Raw genomic sequence first — 19,954 nt, forward strand, 5'->3', positions numbered from 1 at the left:
CACTTGCAACGCATGATGTTACACGAGGCTGTCTGAGTGGTTGTGTGCATGTACATCGGTACCAGTTCATGTGGCACATGGCTACGAATGCACGTACCAGAAGAGTTTTACTACTCGCAGACGTCCTGAGATTTTATAAGTGTTTCTTGCACACCAGGTGCCCACAAAAACTACAGGTACCGGCACCTTGCTCTCATGTGCATGGTATGCCTGATGGTGCATGGCATGCCTGATGGTGCATGCATAATTTTGTCTCGGGATTCGAGCAGAATGCCAGCCACTTTCCCATCAAATGGTAATCAGCACGGGAAGCTGCAATAAGACGGTACTGGTTGGTGCCATGTGAAACACAGTCACTTAGGACATGAACTTTAGATTCGGAAGTCAGCCACGATAATTAGGTGGCTATTTCAGAATGTGCTTTTTTTGAACATTTTTTGGAACATCTTTCCCTTTTGAGTTGTAGCTCATTTTTTCCCCTGCCAATATTTTGTAAATATACGTACAGTATCTTAGCATTTATCTCAGTATGTTTGGGTGAATGCTAATTTATATAATGATTGAGAATGTTAGTTCGTACAAATCATTTGTTCACCTCTATAGTTCTTTATCTCGATTGTTTTGGGAAGCTGCTTAGTAGTTACACATGTAGATGCCCACGGTGTTCTTTAGCGATTAACAAGATGGCTGAATCATTACAAACCAACTTTGGAGAAATAATTCTGTTTGCTGTGAGTGGGGTAAAATATTGAAAAGACCGGTGCCCCCAATATTTGCGTGGTCTGTCCATTTTCAGAAGAATTTTACATGGTGCTACCACAGACTTCATCAAATTTCTACCATGCAGACCTTTAAAATACCTCTTTCCATCATCATTTGTGCTAGCCCGTTTTCAATTTTCTCTGTCTGTTTTCACTCCTTGAGATGTTGTTGGTCACCCTTAGGCCTGTCAAATCACAAATAATGTAAACTTTGCCTGTCTCTATTCAATCAGCATGAAGGTCTTAAGAAAGGAAGTCTTGTGTTTAAAGGCAGAAAGAAAATTGATGAAGGCCTAATAGATGAAGTTTCTCAGCGGGAGATTTACTAGTACTTGAGCGAGATGGCGCACTTGGCAGAAATTTACCCTCAGTTCTCTGCGCGTCATTAGCTGTGACTGCGTGTGACGTATTTCCTTCACTAAAATCTGTGCAATGCCATCAAACCTTCCCATCGCCCTGTTCGGGCGCTGGACGACGAGCGAAGTTGGATTATTATGTCAACATGTTGTTACGGCATGACCAGCGCGTGCACCGTGCATAATACCACGGTATTGCTTGCCACCGAGAGTGTTAATTTGGTGTTGTTAGGCTTCATAAGCAGTGAGATGTGTGATTAGCTTTAGCACTACGGCATGCTGCGGGTATTGCAAAGATACGAAGTACACAAGATCGAGTTGGTCAGCAGCAAAGGGTAAATTTATTTTGAATTGTGTTTTACATTAATTAAATCGTAATATTTCAAAAATAAAAAATATCCAATTCAATTCAGGCGTGGTCTTAGCAAGACAAGGGCAACTGTCGCATAATGGCAAAAAATTTGCTTGAAATTGAGACCGAAAGTCGATTCTGGTGACTGCATGGCTGCCAAACATTGAACATCACAGAATATCGAATAAAGGGTTTGCATTACTGCTGCCTCCACGCCAGTGCGTTTGTTGCATAAGGAAGTTTCCCTGTGGAACAAAGAAACTGCCCTGCAAGATCGCAGCCACGCAAAGCCTCTCTTGAATAGAAATCAATCATTAAAAGAAACAGTAAGCATATATACCAGCAAGATGAGTTTGTGATACAACAGACATGGATGTTATTATCTTGGTGCCTGGGTGGGACCTTTATTTCGACAGAAATCTTTCCTATCATTTTGGTTCTATTTGCAAAATGTGCTGTCCCCGTCGAATCCCTGCCACTCCTATTAAAGAGTTCAGCTAATCCTATCCGATCTTGTACATTCCCTGTGACAGCGAGCGTTATCGGGTGCTATTCCGAGAAAATCATGAAACATCTAGTAATAATCTACTTGGCGGTCGTAATGATCTTCGCACACCTGTCAACTGCAGACGGCAAGGAAATTTTAATAATGGACTCGTTCATTGGTGGAAGCCATTACATGTATCTGAGTCTTTTAGGTAAGAGTTCAGAAATTCTTCATGATATTCTCCTTAGTTTAGAAACGGCAGGAGTATAACTTGCGCGCAAATAAGCAAGAACACACTCCTGATCAAGCGGTGATGAGTGTATGACGTGGTTCATGCAGGCGGAAGATAGGTCAATACACTACCAGACATTAGACACATGCAAACGCAGCCCAAGAAGGGAATAATTGCTCGACGTGAGCAGGCACTCGAGAGTAAAAGTGTTACTATGGCGCTGTAGAAAAATGCACAAGCCCCAAATCACAGTAGGCCTACATGGCATCAGTGTAATTTTAGAATTTCACAGTATTAACAGTAACATTACTCTCATCATAGGCTGCATCCGAATCTGTGGTCTAGAGCTAGGTCTAGGTCTTCACTCCATTGAAAGTATGTGGAGACGCGCAGACAATAGACCTAGCCGTAGCTCTGGAAGCCTGTTTCGGACACGGCCACAGTATCAAATATTCCAGCCACCTTGAAGCGTGTTTTCTGGGATTGCCACAAATTCCTATGAGAAAGTGGTTTTATTGTCAGTGTTGAGAGGAGGCTAGTCTTCATGCCTCATGAAAGCTTCCCCTATCGCCCCCTTTTGAAAAACATATCCTGAACAGTTGCGACTGTGGAGTTTTCCCAGCGTGTTGGGTAAAAAATTGCATCTGGGCAATTCTATCCGCATAATATGCTGATTTATTTTGTGTATGTGCGTAAAAAGCCTGATATAGGCCTAAATAAAGATTCTGATGATATTAATGATGACTGTTTCGCCTAGGTAAGGAGCTTGCTGAGAAAGGCCATAACATCTCGATGCTGGTAGGCGATTGTGTGTGGAAAAGAATATACAATGGCAAGAGGCCGGAAGCAATCTTAAATGTTCAAAGCATTCCATGTGCGATTTCCGCCGAAGAAACAGATAGGTTGTTCAATTACTTCGCCCGTAAGACCCTCACAGGAGAGATGTCGTCCTTCTTATGGGTTACTAAGCTTTGGTTAGGCCTTCTAGATGACCCAGAAATAAATATCATGACAAATATGAGTCAGACTATGATCACAGCCTTCCTCTCTCCCGAGTATCTGATTCCGTCGTTGAAAGCAGCCAAGTACGACCTCGTAGTATGCGACCTGATGTCACCCATGTGCTCGATCATGGCACACGATATTCTTAATGTACCGTACGTGAACATTGCCACCGGTGGGCCCCTGGGTACGCGTTACACCCGTTGGTCTAACACCCCTTCCCCGCTAAGTTACGTCCCGGAATACCTCACGCACTTCACGGACTCGATGACCTACCTGCAACGCGTCGAGAACGTCATAATGCACGCGCTGTCTGTTATCGTGCACGACATTGGCAGGCATTATGGGATAGATGCCCAGAGGAAAGAGATGGGATATCGTAAAGAGACTTCGATGCTTGGAATTTGGCGGAACTCGGCCCTCTTCATCATGAACTGGGATTTCATTCTAGAATACCCTCGTCCCACGCAGCCCAACGTGGTTTTTGCAGGTGGTGTGTCCGTGCGATCCGCCCAACCGTTAACTCCGGTAAGTCGCATATATTTTGATAAATAAGTAATGAAAATAAACAAGCAATTTGAGTTCCGCTATTTAAAGCGCTCGCAATTCAAGCCAAGTCAAACGCTAAATGGCGACCTGCGCCAAGAAATTTTCATTTACATGCCCAACTGCTCTGGCCTTGAGAGAGAAGAAAAGGGATAAAGCCAGAGAGAAAATAACTATACCCCGGTATTTATACGCTTTCCAACGCCATTCCTTGGCAAGGATTTCGAAGAGTTTGTACAAGGTTCGGGAGACGATGGTGTTGTTGTGTTCTCCGTCAGCACCTTGACGAACTTCATGGACGACGACATGGCGGACATGATCGCCACTGCCCTGGCCAGGGTGCCGCTGCGTGTCATCTGGAAGTTCGTTGGGCAGCGGAGACCGTCAACTCTGGGCAACAACACGTTGTTGGCTGGCTGGCTGCCTCAGGGAGATTTACTAGGTAAAGTGCAATGCATATCCAACCGTTGAATAGGTTCGGGTTGGTTGGGATTAAGGTGGGCCTGCAAGGCTAGATCAACCCTATCCAGTTCGTAAGTGTGACGTCACTTCAGTTTAAACCACGCCCACTGCACACAGACTTACATGGAACCAAGGAACCAGAATTTAATGCCTAACTTTACTGTCCTTCCCATATTTGGGGGTCGTTTGTACCCAACTCCGGGGGGAAGAGGTTGCCATTCAGATCTCTGACACTAGAGCACCATAATATAGAGAGTAGCACCAACTGCTGACTTTGGAACCAAAATGGCTGTTCAATATGAAGTACAGCTATCGTGTACAGTTTTTTATCCACGTTCACTGACGCATAATCTACCATTTTAGTTTCAACTCTCTCTCTATAATCAGCTCAGCTTAGACAAAGAAAATTGTTATTTGAACTTAGCATGAAAATGGATGCACCCATGGTTTACACATCCACCTAATTCCATCCGAATATACTGAAATTAAGCTCATCGTTTGTCACTCAGTAGATGATAACCCCTTTTCTCTGTGACCAAATAAAATTACTATAGCAGACCAGCCCTAGGTCAGTGGGACGGTAGGAGGAAGGAGGAAGGGTCCCCTAATTAAAGTGGACGAGCACTCTCAATATGCCAAAGAAACAGATACAAGCCTACTCAAATGACATGAATCTCCTTTAACCATGATTTATTCTCAAATAGTAGTAAGTGCACAAATAGCAGGATGGCACGGCAAGAGATGATATAATGCAATAGGCCTACACTATACAATTAGCAGTCGTCTTTGGAAATGATCATACAAAATATACCTACAACAATTTCTGAAGGAGATACTCTTCTCCGTGAGTTACATTAGGAGCATGGTCGGAGCCACGCTCTCTACAAAATCGCAGGAAACTATAGAGAGAATTTGGTGCGGCAGAAAGGGACCACGTTACGTAGACGGAAAGCGCCAAAAGTAAAAACATCATGTTACCTCTGTAACTTAAATATGTAAAAGAAGTATTGGAAGGATGATGGCGCCCTTACGCAGGCACTGTTCCCAACATTAGTAAAACCAAAAAGAACTCCTTTTGAGCAACGTTGGTTCACTTTTGCCCGTTATGTGTTAACTGCAACTGAACCCTTTCAACCGACTTGGAACCATTTCGACTGCCACTGCGATTGGTCTGGGTTCACTTGGAACTAAAGCACGGACTTGATTATGCCATTCGAAACTGCAACGCTGAGTCTTGGAAAATAAAAATTACTCGAAAAAAGGAGCAGTTAAACAGCGACGACGGGTGGAACGGCTCGATTTAGGACATGAACCAAAATAATTTCAGCCGTTCGTGCAGAAAAATGCATTTCGTGAATGAAGTCTCCCATTTTTGCCAGGCGAATCGGAATATTTTGAGTGATGACGTTCTAATTCCATGTTTAAATAGGGATGCACCATCGCCGTCGAAACATGATCAGTACGACCGCAAGACTCTAGTGTACCATAAATGCTGCCATCGGCATCAACGTGTCAATAAAGTCATCTCCACTACCTGTATACAAAAATTGTTCGTAAGACGACCATTCATTAAAAAGCCTTCCCTTTTTTCCCAAACAAGGGCATAACAAAACCAAGTTGTTCATTTATCATGGAGGAATCAACGGCGCCTTCGAGGCCATCTACCACGGCGTACCAGTGGTGGGGATACCATTATTTGCGGATCAGGTCGACAACCTCCTGCGTCTGTGGAGCCTCGGTATGGCAGAGTACGTGACAGGCGGAATACGTGAGGTCAACAGTGATACGCTGTACCAGCTCATCATGAAAGTGGTATCTAATCCGAGGTAATTAATACATGTAGTCAACTTCAGATGCTATAGACAAATGATACGCCATTCCGAGGGCACTATTCACTCACGCAGCTGTCTCAACTTGAGCACGCACGCGCACTTCGGCAATTGGCTATCCGGTTCGTAAGTGTGACGTCACTTCAGTTTAAACCACGCCCATTGCACATGCAGAGCACATAGGGTTACATGCATTGATCGCCGTTTACATGGAACCATGGAAGTGGAAGTTAACGAGCAACTTCAGCGATTGCCAAAATGGGATCCTGCAAATCATGATGCGTCCGCTTTTGTAACGAAGTCACTTAAGAACCAGGTAGAGTACGAAGTGTGACGTCATTTGGAACCAGGTTAAGGGAGCCTTTACACAATTTTTACGTACGTTTTTGGATGCGTTACGTACATGATGCGTTCATGTGTTTCACTTTCACAGACACAAAAATTGACTCTATTAACATAACACATGTGTACGTTGCGTTTAGCCGTCAAAATCGCTCCAGGAGCGGTTTTGACTGACACGCAAGGCTTGGCACAAGTGTTGGCGCAAGTATACATGAAAAGGCGCCTAATTAATGCGCTGGTTCTCGCGTTAGACGTACACATAGGTGTGCTAGACGTAATCCCTTGGGCACTCTATATGGTTGATTTCTCTGCAGGACTACTAGGAAGGGCGCAGATATTATGAACTGCCTTGTCGCCAACCAATTATAAGGTGCACTCATGGTCGACAGATGTCAACCACAATGTGCATATATTCACATCGCTTGTCCACAAGAACAAAATGCACCTATAGCAATGACAGATGATAAATGCTTTAAAGCAAGTTGCGTGTTCGTGCTTATTGCTTTTTCACTGTCACCGCAGCTTACATTTCAACGGTTAAAGAACTTCCACGTCGACAGCTTATGATTCATTTGAGAACCTTTGAAGAAACCAAACTTTAGCCAAACAAACCATTTTTGATGTGTTTTTCTGTCCTGCTTAGGTTTTTGCGGACATTCACATGACAGAGGAATTAATTACTTTTGCAATATGCAGAAAGAGTCAAATTTCATTTTAAAAATACAAGTTGGCCCGTTTCAAACCAAACTGCAAACCGTGCTCTGAAATTTTGATCTTTTAAACAGCTACAAACGTCACGCAGTGGCAGCATCAGAGAGGTACAGGGCCCAGCCGCAAAAGCCAATGGAAAAAGCCACTTTCTGGATCAACCACGTTCTCAACCACGGCGCCGAGCACCTACGGACGAAGGGCAGAGAGCTGTCATGGATTCAGTATCACATGCTGGATGTAGCGGGTGTGTTAGCCATTCCATTCGTGCTCTTCATCTGGGGCGTACGTTTCTGTTTATCAGCATTGTGTTGCCGTGCTAAATCAGCAGGAGAGCAGTATAATACACGCAAATGATGCCATAAGCATTTCCACCGAATAAACGCCACGAAACTTGATGTCAATCAGCACATGTTGTAATTACGAAGCACCGTTCACTGCTGTTTCACGCAGACTCCGTTTCCTGTATTTCTGCTTAGTGAAGAGTGAGATGACCGTGTATGATTGGTTCCTTATTCCCTTGCACGTTGTTGTTTAGTTTGCAAAACACACTTTGTCGTTAGTTGAAAAGAATTTTTTATTTGAACTCTACACGAAGGCCGCCCTTCCTTACAAAGAACAACTTTGAAAAAGACTTCTTTGATTTTTATCTTGCCATTGCGCCGTGTTTTCAAAGTCGTTCTATATTTATTACTTTCGTCCTACGCATATCAGTTTCATCCAATATATATTACTTTCGTTCGATATATATCTATTTGCTAATACAGTCATAAAGGGCGCCTTATACAATATGCATCCATTGATTGGGACATTTTGCATGTATCCAGTCCACTGAGGGCACCGTCTTACAAAACTGTTACAGTTTCACTTATCAGGCCATGTCGTATGACGTATGTATGCAAAACAGGCCCGTGGAAACCACTGGGTTAGAGACTAACCATAGCCAATTGATTTTGTCGCGGCCTTATACTCTATTGGCCACTTGAGTTTGTAGAGATTCTGTACCAGGTGTATCTAAAACTAAGGTGAGATTCCTTCCTGCCAACTGTGCATACTGGTCCAATCAATGCTTTGCGTTAGTCCTTCCAAAATGTGCAACTGGTGAAACAGACAGCATGCATGGCTGCTTTGTGAGGAAACAATTACAGTTCAAAAAAGTAAGGGGCCATATTTTAAATGTTACCGGTTCACTGTCGTTTGGGATGAAGCTGTCAATGTCTCCTTCCTTGGAGTTGTAATAGACGGCATTCCGCTTGTCCTTCTTGACAAATTCCTTGAAGGAAAACTGATTGTTTGGGTCCTCGTCTTTATCGTCCCCTTGATCTGCAGAGGATAAGACACAAGATGGATGCATGTCACTAAAACAACGTTGCCAACATTTAAGAACAAAAAAATTGACAGGACCCTGAAAATTTTGTTTTAGCAATTTAAGCCCAAACGTTTAGGCTCAGTAACTTCACTTTGTCAATGTCTGACTGGTAGTGAAACGGTTTGATAGTGGGAGGGGAAGCCTGAGCAGGGGTGAATCCCAGATTTTTTGGTTGAGAGGTCAATTTTTTTGTACGGCCAATAGCTTGGTGGAAAATGGTGGTGGTGGTGGAGGGGGGGGTTAAAACCTTAAAACCTTTTAAAAGGTGGGCAGTTCCACCGCCGTGGTATCGTCTACAGCTTTCTCACTGGATTATTCCAAAATGACTGGAGAGGTGGCCAACATTTTTTTCATGAGGAGAATTCAGCTTAGATATGAGCTAGAATTACGATGTACTTGAAACTCCTTTGCTGTAATAGAGTTGACGTACCATCTTGTATAATTATGCAGTTCCTTTTTCAAATTCTGCCTCCTCTGAATTCTGACATCTTGGGTTTGTCTTCTCAGGACTGCACACATACATGTAGTCAAACACATTCTCATAGTTTGTAGGGCAATGAAAGAATGAATTCTATTTGGCCCCCAGTATAGATTACGGTACTTCATATGAGCTTATTGCTGTGGCAAGTGAAAAAGAAAAGCGCTAGAAATACGGTGTGTAGACCTACTGTAAATGTGTACTTGATTCTTGGAAGAGTGGGGCACTGTGGACCGCATCCCATTAGAAATTGACAAAGAGCGATGTTTAGAGAACATTGAAGGTGTAACATAAGACAAGTAACATTCTATGACGCATAAACCTAAACCAGTCCACGGGGTGGCACAGTCCACTTGAACACATGAGGAAGACGAGAGAAATGCTGCACCCATCCAATATGCCACGTTACACAGATTTGTGTGCGTGCGCCACAGTGAACATTTGTACCCTGGGCTTCCATCCATATTATTTCTCATCCTCAATATTGGAGAGTTAGAACCACGGTGACTTGGGAAGCGTGACACGTACTGGACCTCTAGCTTGGACTTGCATGTAGGGTGTCCAATTCTGAGCATTTGTGATGTAATTAGGTCCTCAAGTGGCGCTGTTTAGCCTGTAAATTTATTGTGGTGGGACTATTTTTCAAAATGGCTTCTTTTCCACTTTATCGTTCTTTTTTGAAGGGGTCTGAACAAGGTGGAAATTTCTATTTAAAAAAAAACTAGTGGCCAATTTATAGCAGTCAACCCCTTTGCGTTCAAATTAATTGAGGAAAAATTGGTTTAGTTATGTTTCTAAAACCTGGTGTTTCTTAAACTTTTTAACTCGAGAACTGGCTGCAATGCAGAATTTTTTTTGCGGACGCTGGTCTAATATATTTACGGTTATTTTTGCTTCTGCTACCTGAAGAATATCAGTCTAATGGCAAATTTCTCCTGAAAATGACTCCATATCGTCTGCTGTAAATGAACGAATCCCAAGGCAGCAAAAGAAACTTTAGACTGGTGCACCTCTCGATTAAAGGACCACCCAGCCCCCCTCTCCTCCCAAAAAACCCTCAAAGAATTTCCAGTTTCACTGCACGTGAAGTACAGGCGTTTTCTACTGGGGTTGAAGAGCCATACACGGCAATCAATGCCATATACAAACCGGATGGAACAAAAACCAAGTCTTCGGGAGGATTGTATAAAGTACCACTGAGTTCCTATATAGCGCATAATTATTACGAAATGTCTTTATAGCACTGATCGATTAAGCAGGGAAGTCTTTAGTTTTATTTTGAGATTTTCAATTACTGTAAGGCATGGTTTATACCGTTTGGAAGACTGTTCCACAACTCCGGAGATGCATGCCCGCCGGCCATATGTCTTTGTGTGAACTGGATAATGAGTCAGCAGATCTGTAGAAGGTCACAGTGAACAAAGTTTCCCAAAGTGAATGATATTCCTTGATTAACTCCTGAAGGTAACTTGGTCCGGATCCATGCATGCATTTATTTGTTATCGTCAAAAGCTTGAATAATATCCGAGCATCCACATGCAACCAATGCAAACTCCGCAAAACTGGAGAGGTGGGCTCAGACAGGGGGCCGGTGGCTCTGAAATATCTTATCGTAACATGGCCTTTCAAAGGGAAGACGCTATCGTGACGGTTTACATGATTTAGAGAGGAAATGGGAAATAAAACATTCCCTGCAAACCCCCTTTCGTTACTAAAATAAATTAATACATAAAACTCCTCGTTCAAGGGCCGGGAGAGGGAATCTGCCAATGCGTAATGTTAGTATCTACAACAATCAGCACAGAACCCGGGAACCAAACTGTTGTCACTAGTTAAAAAGTAAATACGATGGGGTTCACTGAGTAAGTTAATTTTTGGCAATAGAGCCTGAAAGTAAAAGGTCACGCATGCGCAGCGAGCTTCCAGAACCCTCTCGTATAGGGATTTTACATTTGGGCCGTCTATCATGTTCGATAATTTTGGAAGAATAATTCTTAACTGAAACAACCCCATGAAACACCCATGTTGGAATTTTACCTTTGTCATCCTCAAGTAACATTTAGGAAAAGTTTCATGGAGATGGGTAAAAAACGAATTTTCTTTATTTAACGACCTCTCACGTCCGGCGGTATCGTACCCAGGTCTCCATGTTCATGCACGTTTGTTTTCACTGCCCGTGCTTATCCACGTGAAAACGAGATTGTACAACGTTGCAAAGATTTACCTACTTGCAGTCGATGAGTTCCAGATTCCGTTGAGTTGTTGACATCGCACAGTTGTTGTCAGCAAAGGTTAAATAAAAGATTAGAATCTTTCATAATTGAAGTAGAATATTGCTTTAAGTTTATTTCTTATTAATTATAAGACTGTGTAACATATTTTGATCTGTTTTTACTTCGGCTTTTACCGACGGACTAGTATAAAATTTCAAACCGTGAATGTCCATCTGCGTACGAGACTGCCTTGTTGCACTGCTCTTCATGTATTTTAGATTTTCGGAACTGATGGGTCAATTTATGGCAGGATATTCCTCTTTAGGTTTCAAATTGATATACTAGCAAATATTTTCCAAAGCCCCTTTTCTCAGTTGGACTTTTTAAAGAAGTAACGGGACGAAAAAATATTACAAATTCTAAAATCTTTGGGCGTTTTTTTCCTATCCAAGGGTTCCGGAAGCGCGTCATCAGGGGTCAACTTTCAGACTCTGTTAAACTAGTGCAGGTTTGAATTTGTTTTCCTGGCTCAAGGTAAACCCTGACGTTAAAGGTGACCAAAGCAGGTTGTTAGGCATGTATAGAGGTAAGATCAGATGGGAGGTGATTGCATTTGGCAGTAAATGTTTTCAATTAAGAAATAAGCAACACAGACTCAGCAACTGAGGCTAGGCGCTCTTCGCAGGGAATTTTAATGGTGTAAATTAAAAAAAAAATCATAACCAGACTTTTTCCTAATTTTCACTTCCTTAAGTGAATATAGGGCAGTTAGGCATATAATTCATTATATAACCTGTAATTACAATGTATTTTAAAATAGATGATATAAAAAGAAATAAAATAATCGGCATTGCTGAAGATTTAATTGCTGTCCCACCTCTACTTCTTAAAATCAGATTTTTTTCGTTGCGCAAAACTCCCCAACAGTTGAACGGATGGGCAAATATTCAAAGTTTTATTTTTCACCTATTTTTCTTCCCAAAATTCTGTTAAGCATAACATATACTGCAGTCCTTCAATTGAATGCTTGAGCCTAGCTGGAGTTTGCGCTCGTCGCCCCGAACAAGGCGCTGGGAAAGTCTGATGACTATGCATTGTGATTGGCAACTATGCACAACTCCCAACCGCGAGGTTATCACTTTCCGTTAATGAAGGTTATTTGAAATTTTTGGTTAGCCAATGGCAATGCTTTGATGAGCGACATGTCAGCTTGTATCGTGAAAACATGGCCTTGGTACAACCACAGTAATTTATCTTCTTACTAAGTATCACTGGTCAGGTGTCTTTTGGCGATACATTTCAAATCATTGGTTTTCTTGATCAATTTTGAATGAACTAATAAAGTGTAGTGAGAATATTAAAGTTACAGTAATGAGGAAGAAAAAGGAATTATATCGAATTGATGACAGTCATATTGAGCGAGCTCGCGCGCTTGGCAGAAATTTACCCGCAATTCTCAGCGCGTCATTAGCTGTGACTGCGTGTGACGTATTTCCTTCACTAAAATATGTGCAAGGCCATCAAACCTTCCCATCGCCCTGTTCGGGCGCTGGACGACGAGCGAAGTTGGATTATTATGTCAACATGTTGTTACGACATGATCGGCGCGCGCACCGTGCATAGTACCACGGTATTGCTTGCCACCAAGAGTGTTAATTTGGTGTTATTGGGCTTCATAAGTTGTTAAGTGTGTGATAAGCGTTAGCACTGCGGCATGCTGTGGGTACTGCAGAAATACGAAGTACACAAGATCGAGTTGGTCAGTAGCACAGGGTAAGTTTACTTTGAATTCTGTTTTACATTAATTAAATTGTAAGATTTCAAAAATAAAAAAAAAATATCCAATTCAATTAAGGCGTGTCTTAGCAAGACAAGGGCAACTGTCACATAATGGCAAAAAATTTGCTTGAAATTGAGAACGGAAGTCGATTCTGGTGACTGCCTGGCTGCCAAACATTGAACATCACAGAATATCGAATAAAGGGTTTGCATTACTGCTGCCTCCACGCCAGTGCTTTTGTTGCACGGGGTGTGAATAGAAATCAGTCATTAAAAGAAACAGTAGGCATATATACCAGCAACATGAGTTTGTATTACAACAGATATGAATGTTATTATCTTGCTGCCTGGGACCTTTATTTCGACAGAGATCTTTCCTATCATTTTGGTTCTATTTGCAAAATGTGCTGTCCCCGTCGAATCCCCGCCACTCCTATTAAGCTAATCCTATAAGATCTTGTTCATTCCCTGTGACAGCTAGCGTTATTGGGTGCTATTCCGAGAAAATCATGAAACATCTATTAGTAATCTACTCGGCGGTCGTAATGATCTTCGCACACCTGTCAACTGCAGACGGGAGGAAAATTTTAATAATGGACTCGTTCATTGGTGGAAGCCATTACCTGTATCTGAGTCTTTTAGGTAAGAGTTCAGAAATTCTTCATGGTATTCTCCTTAGTTCAGAAACGGCAGGAGTATAACTTGCGCGCAAATAAGCAAGAACACACTCCTGATCAAGCGGTGATGAGTCCATGACGTGGTTCATGCAAGGCGGAAGATAGGTCAATACACTACCAGACATTAGACACATGCAAACGCAGCCCAAGGGCAAAATTGCTCGACGTGAGCAGGCACTCGAGAGTAAAAGTGTTACTATGGCGCTGTAGAAAAATGCACAAGCCCAAATTCACAGTAGGCCTACATGGTGTCAGTGTAATTTTAGAATTTCACAGTATTAACAGTAACATTACTCTCATCATAGGCTGCATCCGAGTCTGTTGTCTAGAGCTAGGTCTAGGTCTTCACTCCATTGAAAGTATGTGGAGACGCGCTGACAATAGACCTAGCCGTAGCTCTGGAAGCCAGTTTTGGACACTGCCACAGTATCAAATATTCCAGCCATCTTGAAGCGTGTTTTCATTACACAGCTCTCTGGGATTGCCACAAATTCCTATGAGAAAGTGGTTTTATTGTCAGTGTTGAGAGGAGACTAGTCTTCACGCCTCGTGAAAGCTTCCCCTATCGCCCCCTTTTGAAAAACGTATCCTGAACAGCTGCGACTATGGAGTTTTCCCAGCGTGTTGGGTAAAAAATTACATCTGGGCGCTTCTATCCGCATAATATGCTGATTTATTTTGTGTATGTGCGTAAAAAGCCTGGTATAGGCCTTAATAAAGATTCTGATGATATTAATGATGACTGTTTCGCCTAGGTAAGGAGCTTGCTGAGAAAGGCCATAACATCTCGATGCTGGTAGGCGATTGTGTGTGGAATAGAATATACAATGGCAAGAGGCCGGAAGCAATCTTAAATGTTCAACGCATTCCATGCGCGATTTCCGCCGAAGAAACAGATAGGTTGTTCCATTACTTCGCCCGTAAGACCCTCACAGGAGAGATGTCGTCCTTCTTATGGGGTGCTAAGCTTTGGTTAGGCCTTCTAGATGACCCAGAAATAAATATCATGTCAAATATGAGTCAGACTATGATCACAGCCTTCCTCTCTCCCGAGTATCTGATTCCGTCGTTGAAAGCAGCCAAGTACGACCTCGTAGTATGCGACCTGGTGTCACCCATTTGCTCGATCATGGCACACGATGTTCTTGATGTACCGTACGTGAACATTGCCGCCGGTGGGCCCCTGGGTACGCTTTACACCCGTTGGTCTAACACCCCTTCCCCGCTAAGTTACGTCCCGGAATACCTCACGCACTTCACGGACTCGATGACCTACGTTCAACGCGTCAAGAACGTCATAATGCACGCGCTGTCTGTTATCGTGTACGACATTGGCAGGCATTATTGGACAGATGCCCAGAGGAAGGAGACGGGATATCGAAAAGAGACTTCGATGCTTGGAATTTGGCGGAACTCGGCCCTCTTCATCATGAACTGGGATTTCATTCTAGAATACCCTCGTCCCACGCAGCCCAACGTGGTTTTTGCAGGTGGTGTGACCGTGCGATCCGCCCAACCGTTAACTCCGGTAAGTCGCATATATTTTGATAGATAAGTGATGAAAATGAAAAAGCAATTTGTGTTCGGCTATTTAAAGCACACGTAATTCAAACCAGGAACTATCTCAAGTCAAACGCTAAATGGCGACCTGCGCCAAGAAATTTTCATTTACATGCCCAACTGCTCTGGCCTTGAAAGAGAAGAAAAGGGAAAAAGCCAGAGAGAAAATAACTATGCCCCGGTATTTATACGCTTTCCAACACCATTCCTTGGCAAGGATTTCGAAGAGTTTGTACAAGGTTCGGGAGACGATGGTGTTGTTGTGTTCTCCGTCAGCACCTTGACGAACTTCATGGACGACGAAATGGCGGACATGATCGCCACTGCCCTGGCCAGGGTGCCGCTGCGTGTCATCTGGAAGTTCATTGGGCAGTGGAGACCGTCAACTCTGGGCAACAACACACTGTTGGCTGGCTGGCTGCCTCAGGGAGATTTACTAGGTAAAGTGCAATGCATATCCAACCGTTGAATAGGTTCGGGTTAATTGGGATTAAGGTGGGCCTGCAAGGCTAGATAGACCCTATCCAGTTTACTGTTCTTCCCATATTTGGGGGTCGTTTGCACCCAACTCCGGGCCGGGGGGAAGAGGTTGCCCTTCAGATCTCTGACACTAGAGCAGCACAATATAGACTGTAGCACCAACTGCAGACTTTGAAACCAAAATGGCTGTTCAATGTGCAGTACAGCTATCGTGTGCACTTTTTTTAAACACGTTCACCGACGCATAGTCTTCCATTTTGGTTCCAACTCTCTCTCTACAATAAGTTCAGCTCAGACAAGGAGAATTGTTATTGGAAAATGGATGCATCCATGGTTAACACATCCACCTGATTCCATCCGAATATACTGAAATTAAGCTCATCGTTTGTCACTTAGTAGATGATAACCCCTTTTCTCTGCGACCAATTAAATTACTATAGCAGACCGGCCCTAGGTCAGTAAGACGGTAGGAGGAAGGAGGAACGGTCCCCTAACTAAAGTGGGCGAGCACTCTCAACATACCCAAGAAACAGATATAGGCCTACTCAAATGACATGAATCTCCTTTAACCACGATTTATTCTCAAATAGATGTAAGTGCACAAATAGCAGGATGGCACGGCAAGAGATGATATAATGCAATAGACCTACACTGTACAATTAACAGTCGTCTTTGAGAAATGATCATACAAAATATACCTACAACAATTTCTGAAGGAGATACTCTTCTCCGAGAGTTACATTAGGAGCATGGCCGGAGCCACGCTCTCTACAAAATCGCAGGAAACTATAGAGAGAATTTGGTGCGGCAGAAAGGGACCACGTTACGTAGACGGAAAGCGCCAAAAGTAAAAACATCATGTTACCTCTGTAACTTAAATATGTAAAAGAAGTATTGGAAGGATGATAGCGCCCTTACGCAGGCACTGTTCCCAACATTAGTAAAACCAAAAAGAACTCCTTTTGAGTAACGTTGGTTCACTTTTGCCCGTTATGTGTTAACTGCAACTGAACCCAATCAACCTACTTGGAACCATTTCGACTGCCACTGCGATTGGGCTGGGTTCACTTGGAACTAAAGCACGGACTTGGTTATGCCATTCGAAACTGCAACGCTGAGTCTTGGAAAATAAAAATTACTCGAAAAAAGGAGCAGTTAAACAGCGACGACGGTTGGAACGGCTGGATTTAGGACATGAACCAAAATAATTTCAGCTGTTCGTGCAGAAAAATGCATTTCGTGAATGAAGTCTCCCATTTTTGCTCGGCGAATCGGAATATTTTGAGTGATGGCGTTCTAATCCATGTTTAAATAGGGATGCACCATCGCCGTCGAAACATGATCATTACGACCGCAAGACTCTAGTGTACCATAAATGCTGCCATCGGCATCGACGTGTCAATAAAGTCATCTCCACTCCCTGTATACCAAAATTGTTCGTAAGATGACCATTCATTAAAAAGCCTTCCCTTTTTTCCCAAACAAGGGCATAACAAAACCAAGTTGTTCATTTATCATGGAGGAATCAACGGCGCCTTCGAGGCCATCTACCACGGCGTACCAGTGGTGGGGATACCATTATTTGCCGATCAGGTCGACAACCTCCTGCGTCTGTGGAGCCTCGGTATGGCAGAGTACGTGAAAGGCGGAATACGTGAGGTCAACAGTGATACGCTGTACCAGCTCATCATGAAAGTGGTATCTAATCTGAGGTAATTAATAGATGTAGTCAACTTCAGATGCTATAGACAAATGAGACGCCATTCCGAGGGGCACAATACACTCACGCAGCTGTCTCAACTTGAGCACGCACGCACACTTCGGCAATTGGCTATCCGGTTCGTAAGTGTGACGTCACTTCAGTTTAAACCACGCCCATTGCACATGCAGAGCACATAGGGTTACATGCATTGATCGCCGTTTACATGGAACCATGGAAGTGGAAGTTAACGAGCAACTTCAGCGATTGCCAAAATGGGAGCCTGCAAATCATGACGCGTCCGCTTTTGTAACGAACTCACTTAAGAACCAGGTAGAGTAGGAAGTGTGACGTCATTTGGAACCAGGTTAAGGGAGCCTTTACACAATTATTTTGTACGTTTTTGACTGCGTTACGTACATGATGCGTTCATGTGTTTCACTTTCACAGACAAAAATTGACTCCATTAACATTACACATGTGTACGTTGCGTTTAGCCGTCAAAATCGCTCCAGGAGCGATTTTGACGGACACGCAAGGCTTGGCACAAGTGTTGACGCAAGTATACATGAAAAGGCGCCTAATTAATGCGCTGGTTCTCGGGCTACACGTACACATAGGTGTGCTAGACGTAATCCCTTGGGCACTCTATATGGTTGATTTCTCTGCAGGACTACTAGGAAGGGCGCAGATATTATGAACTGCCTTGTCGCCAACCAATTATAAGGTGCACTCATGGTCGACAGATGTCAACCACAATGTGCATATATTCACATCGCTTGTCCACAAGAACAAAATGCACCTATAGCAATGACAGATGATAAATGCTTTAGAGCAAGTTGCGTGTTCGTGCTTATTGCTTTTTCACTGTCACCGCAGCTTACATTTCAACGGTTAAAGAACTTCCACGTCGACAGCTTATGATTCATTTGAGAACCTTTGAAGAAACCAAACTTTAGCCAAACAAACCATTTTTGATGTGTTTTTTCTGTCCTGCTTAGGTTTTTGCGGACATTCACATGACAGAGGAATTAATTACTTTTGCAATATGCAGAAAGAGTCAAATTTCATTTTAAAAATACAAGTTGGCCCGTTTCAAACCAAACTGCAAACCGTGCTCTGAAATTTTGATCTTTTAAACAGCTACAAACGTCACGCAGTGGCAGCATCAGAGAGGTACAGGGCCCAGCCGCAAAAGCCATTGGAAAAAGCCACTTTCTGGATCAACCACGTTCTCAACCACGGCGCCGAGCACCTACGGACGAAGGGCAGAGAGCTGTCATGGATTCAGTATCACATGCTGGATGTAGCGGGTGTGTTAGCCATTCCATTCGTGCTCTTCATCTGGGGCGTACGTTTCTGTTTATCAGCATTGTGTTGCCGTGCTAAATCAGCAGGAGAGCAGTATAATACACGCAAATGATGCCATAAGCATTTCCACCGAATAAACGCCACGAAACTTGATGTCAATCAGCACATGTTGTAATTACGAAGCACCGTTCACTGCTGTTCCACGCAGACTCCGTTTCCTGTATTTCTGCTTAGTGAAGAGTGAGATGACCGTGTATGATTGGTTCCTTATTCCCTTGCACGTTGTTGTTTAGTTTGCAAAACACACTTTGTCGTTAGTTGAAAAGAATTTTTTATTTGAACTCTACACGAAGGCCGCCCTTCCTTACAAAGAACAACTTTGAAAAAGACTTCTCTGATTTTTATCTTGCCATTGCGCCGTGTTTTCAAAGTCGTTCTATATTTATTACTTTCGTCCTACGCATATCAGTTTCATCCAATATATATTACTTTCGTTCGATATATATCTATTTGCTAATACAGTCATAAAGGGCGCCTTATACAATATGCATCCATTGATTGGGACATTTTGCATGTATCCAGTCCACTGAGGGCACCGTCTTACAAAACTGTTACAGTTTCACTTATCAGGCCATGTCTGACGTATGTATGCAAAACAGGCCCGTGGAAACCACTGGGTTAGAGACTAACCATAGCCAATTGATTTTGTCGCGGCCTTATACTCTATTGGCCACTTGAGTTTGTAGAGATTCTGTACCAGGTGTATCTAAAACTAAGGTTAGACTCTTTCCTGCTGACTGTGCATACTGGTCCAATCAATTCTTTGCGTTAATCCTTCCAAAATGTGCAACTGGTGAAACAGACAGCATGCATGGCTGCTTTGTGAGGAAACAATTACAGTTCAAAAAAGTAAAGGGCCATATTTTAAATGTTACTGGTTCACTGTCGCTTGGGATGAAGCCGTCAATGTCTCCTTCCTTGGAGTTGTAATAGACGGCCTTCCGCTTGTCCTTCTTGACAAATTCCTTGAAGGAAAACTGATTGTTGGGGTCCTCGTCTTTATCGTCCCCTTGATCTGCAGAGGATAAGACACAAGATGGATGCATGTCACTAACAACGTTGCCAACATTTAAGAACAAAAAAATTGACAGGACCCTGAAAATTTTGTTTTAGCAATTTAGGCCCAAACGTTTAGGCTTAGTAACTTCACTTTGTCAATGTCTGACTGGTAGTGAAACGGTTTGATAGTGGGAGGGGAAGCCTGAGCAGGGGTGAATCCCAGATTTTTTGGTTGAGAGGTCAATTTTTTTG

The 19,954-nt window shown here is 43.0% G+C and overlaps 2 protein-coding genes across 2 annotated transcripts; both read left to right on the forward strand.

The window, feature by feature from the left end:
• Positions 1-1,072: 1,072 nt before the first annotated feature.
• Positions 1,073-8,257, forward strand: LOC147798860 (UDP-glucuronosyltransferase 2C1-like). The gene is made up of 6 exons (XM_087138229.1): positions 1,073-1,452; positions 2,003-2,167; positions 2,946-3,718; positions 3,956-4,178; positions 5,799-6,024; positions 7,155-8,257. Exons 2-6 carry the CDS (start codon positions 2,035-2,037, stop codon positions 7,432-7,434), a joined length of 1,635 nt encoding a protein of 544 aa, XP_086994355.1. The 5' UTR covers positions 1,073-1,452; positions 2,003-2,034; the 3' UTR covers positions 7,435-8,257.
• A 4,459-nt stretch (positions 8,258-12,716) lies between these two features.
• Positions 12,717-19,954, forward strand: LOC147798861 (UDP-glucuronosyltransferase 2C1-like). The gene is made up of 6 exons (XM_087137826.1): positions 12,717-12,910; positions 13,394-13,558; positions 14,349-15,121; positions 15,371-15,593; positions 17,120-17,345; positions 18,476-19,954. Exons 2-6 carry the CDS (start codon positions 13,426-13,428, stop codon positions 18,753-18,755), a joined length of 1,635 nt encoding a protein of 544 aa, XP_086993952.1. The 5' UTR covers positions 12,717-12,910; positions 13,394-13,425; the 3' UTR covers positions 18,756-19,954.

The sequence above is a fragment of the Acanthaster planci genome, linkage group LG06 (assembly GCF_054643075.1).
Source record: "Acanthaster planci isolate LZ-2023a linkage group LG06, COTS_SCS, whole genome shotgun sequence".
NCBI classification, from domain to species: domain Eukaryota; kingdom Metazoa; phylum Echinodermata; class Asteroidea; order Valvatida; family Acanthasteridae; genus Acanthaster; species Acanthaster planci.

What these genes read in the sequence shown, in the direction of transcription:
- LOC147798860 (XM_087138229.1), top strand. Translation starts at nt 2,035, where the DNA reads ATGAAACATCTAGTAATAATCTACTTGGCGGTCGTAATGATCTTCGCA. An exon ending in CATGTATCTGAGTCTTTTAG is followed by an intron (nt 2,168 to 2,945) that starts GTAAGAGTTCAG and finishes TGTTTCGCCTAG; the next exon opens with GTAAGGAGCTTGCTGAGAAA. An exon ending in GCCTCAGGGAGATTTACTAG is followed by an intron (nt 4,179 to 5,798) that starts GTAAAGTGCAAT and finishes TTCCCAAACAAG; the next exon opens with GGCATAACAAAACCAAGTTG.
- LOC147798861 (XM_087137826.1), top strand. Translation starts at nt 13,426, where the DNA reads ATGAAACATCTATTAGTAATCTACTCGGCGGTCGTAATGATCTTCGCA. An exon ending in CCTGTATCTGAGTCTTTTAG is followed by an intron (nt 13,559 to 14,348) that starts GTAAGAGTTCAG and finishes TGTTTCGCCTAG; the next exon opens with GTAAGGAGCTTGCTGAGAAA. An exon ending in CCGCCCAACCGTTAACTCCG is followed by an intron (nt 15,122 to 15,370) that starts GTAAGTCGCATA and finishes TTCCTTGGCAAG; the next exon opens with GATTTCGAAGAGTTTGTACA.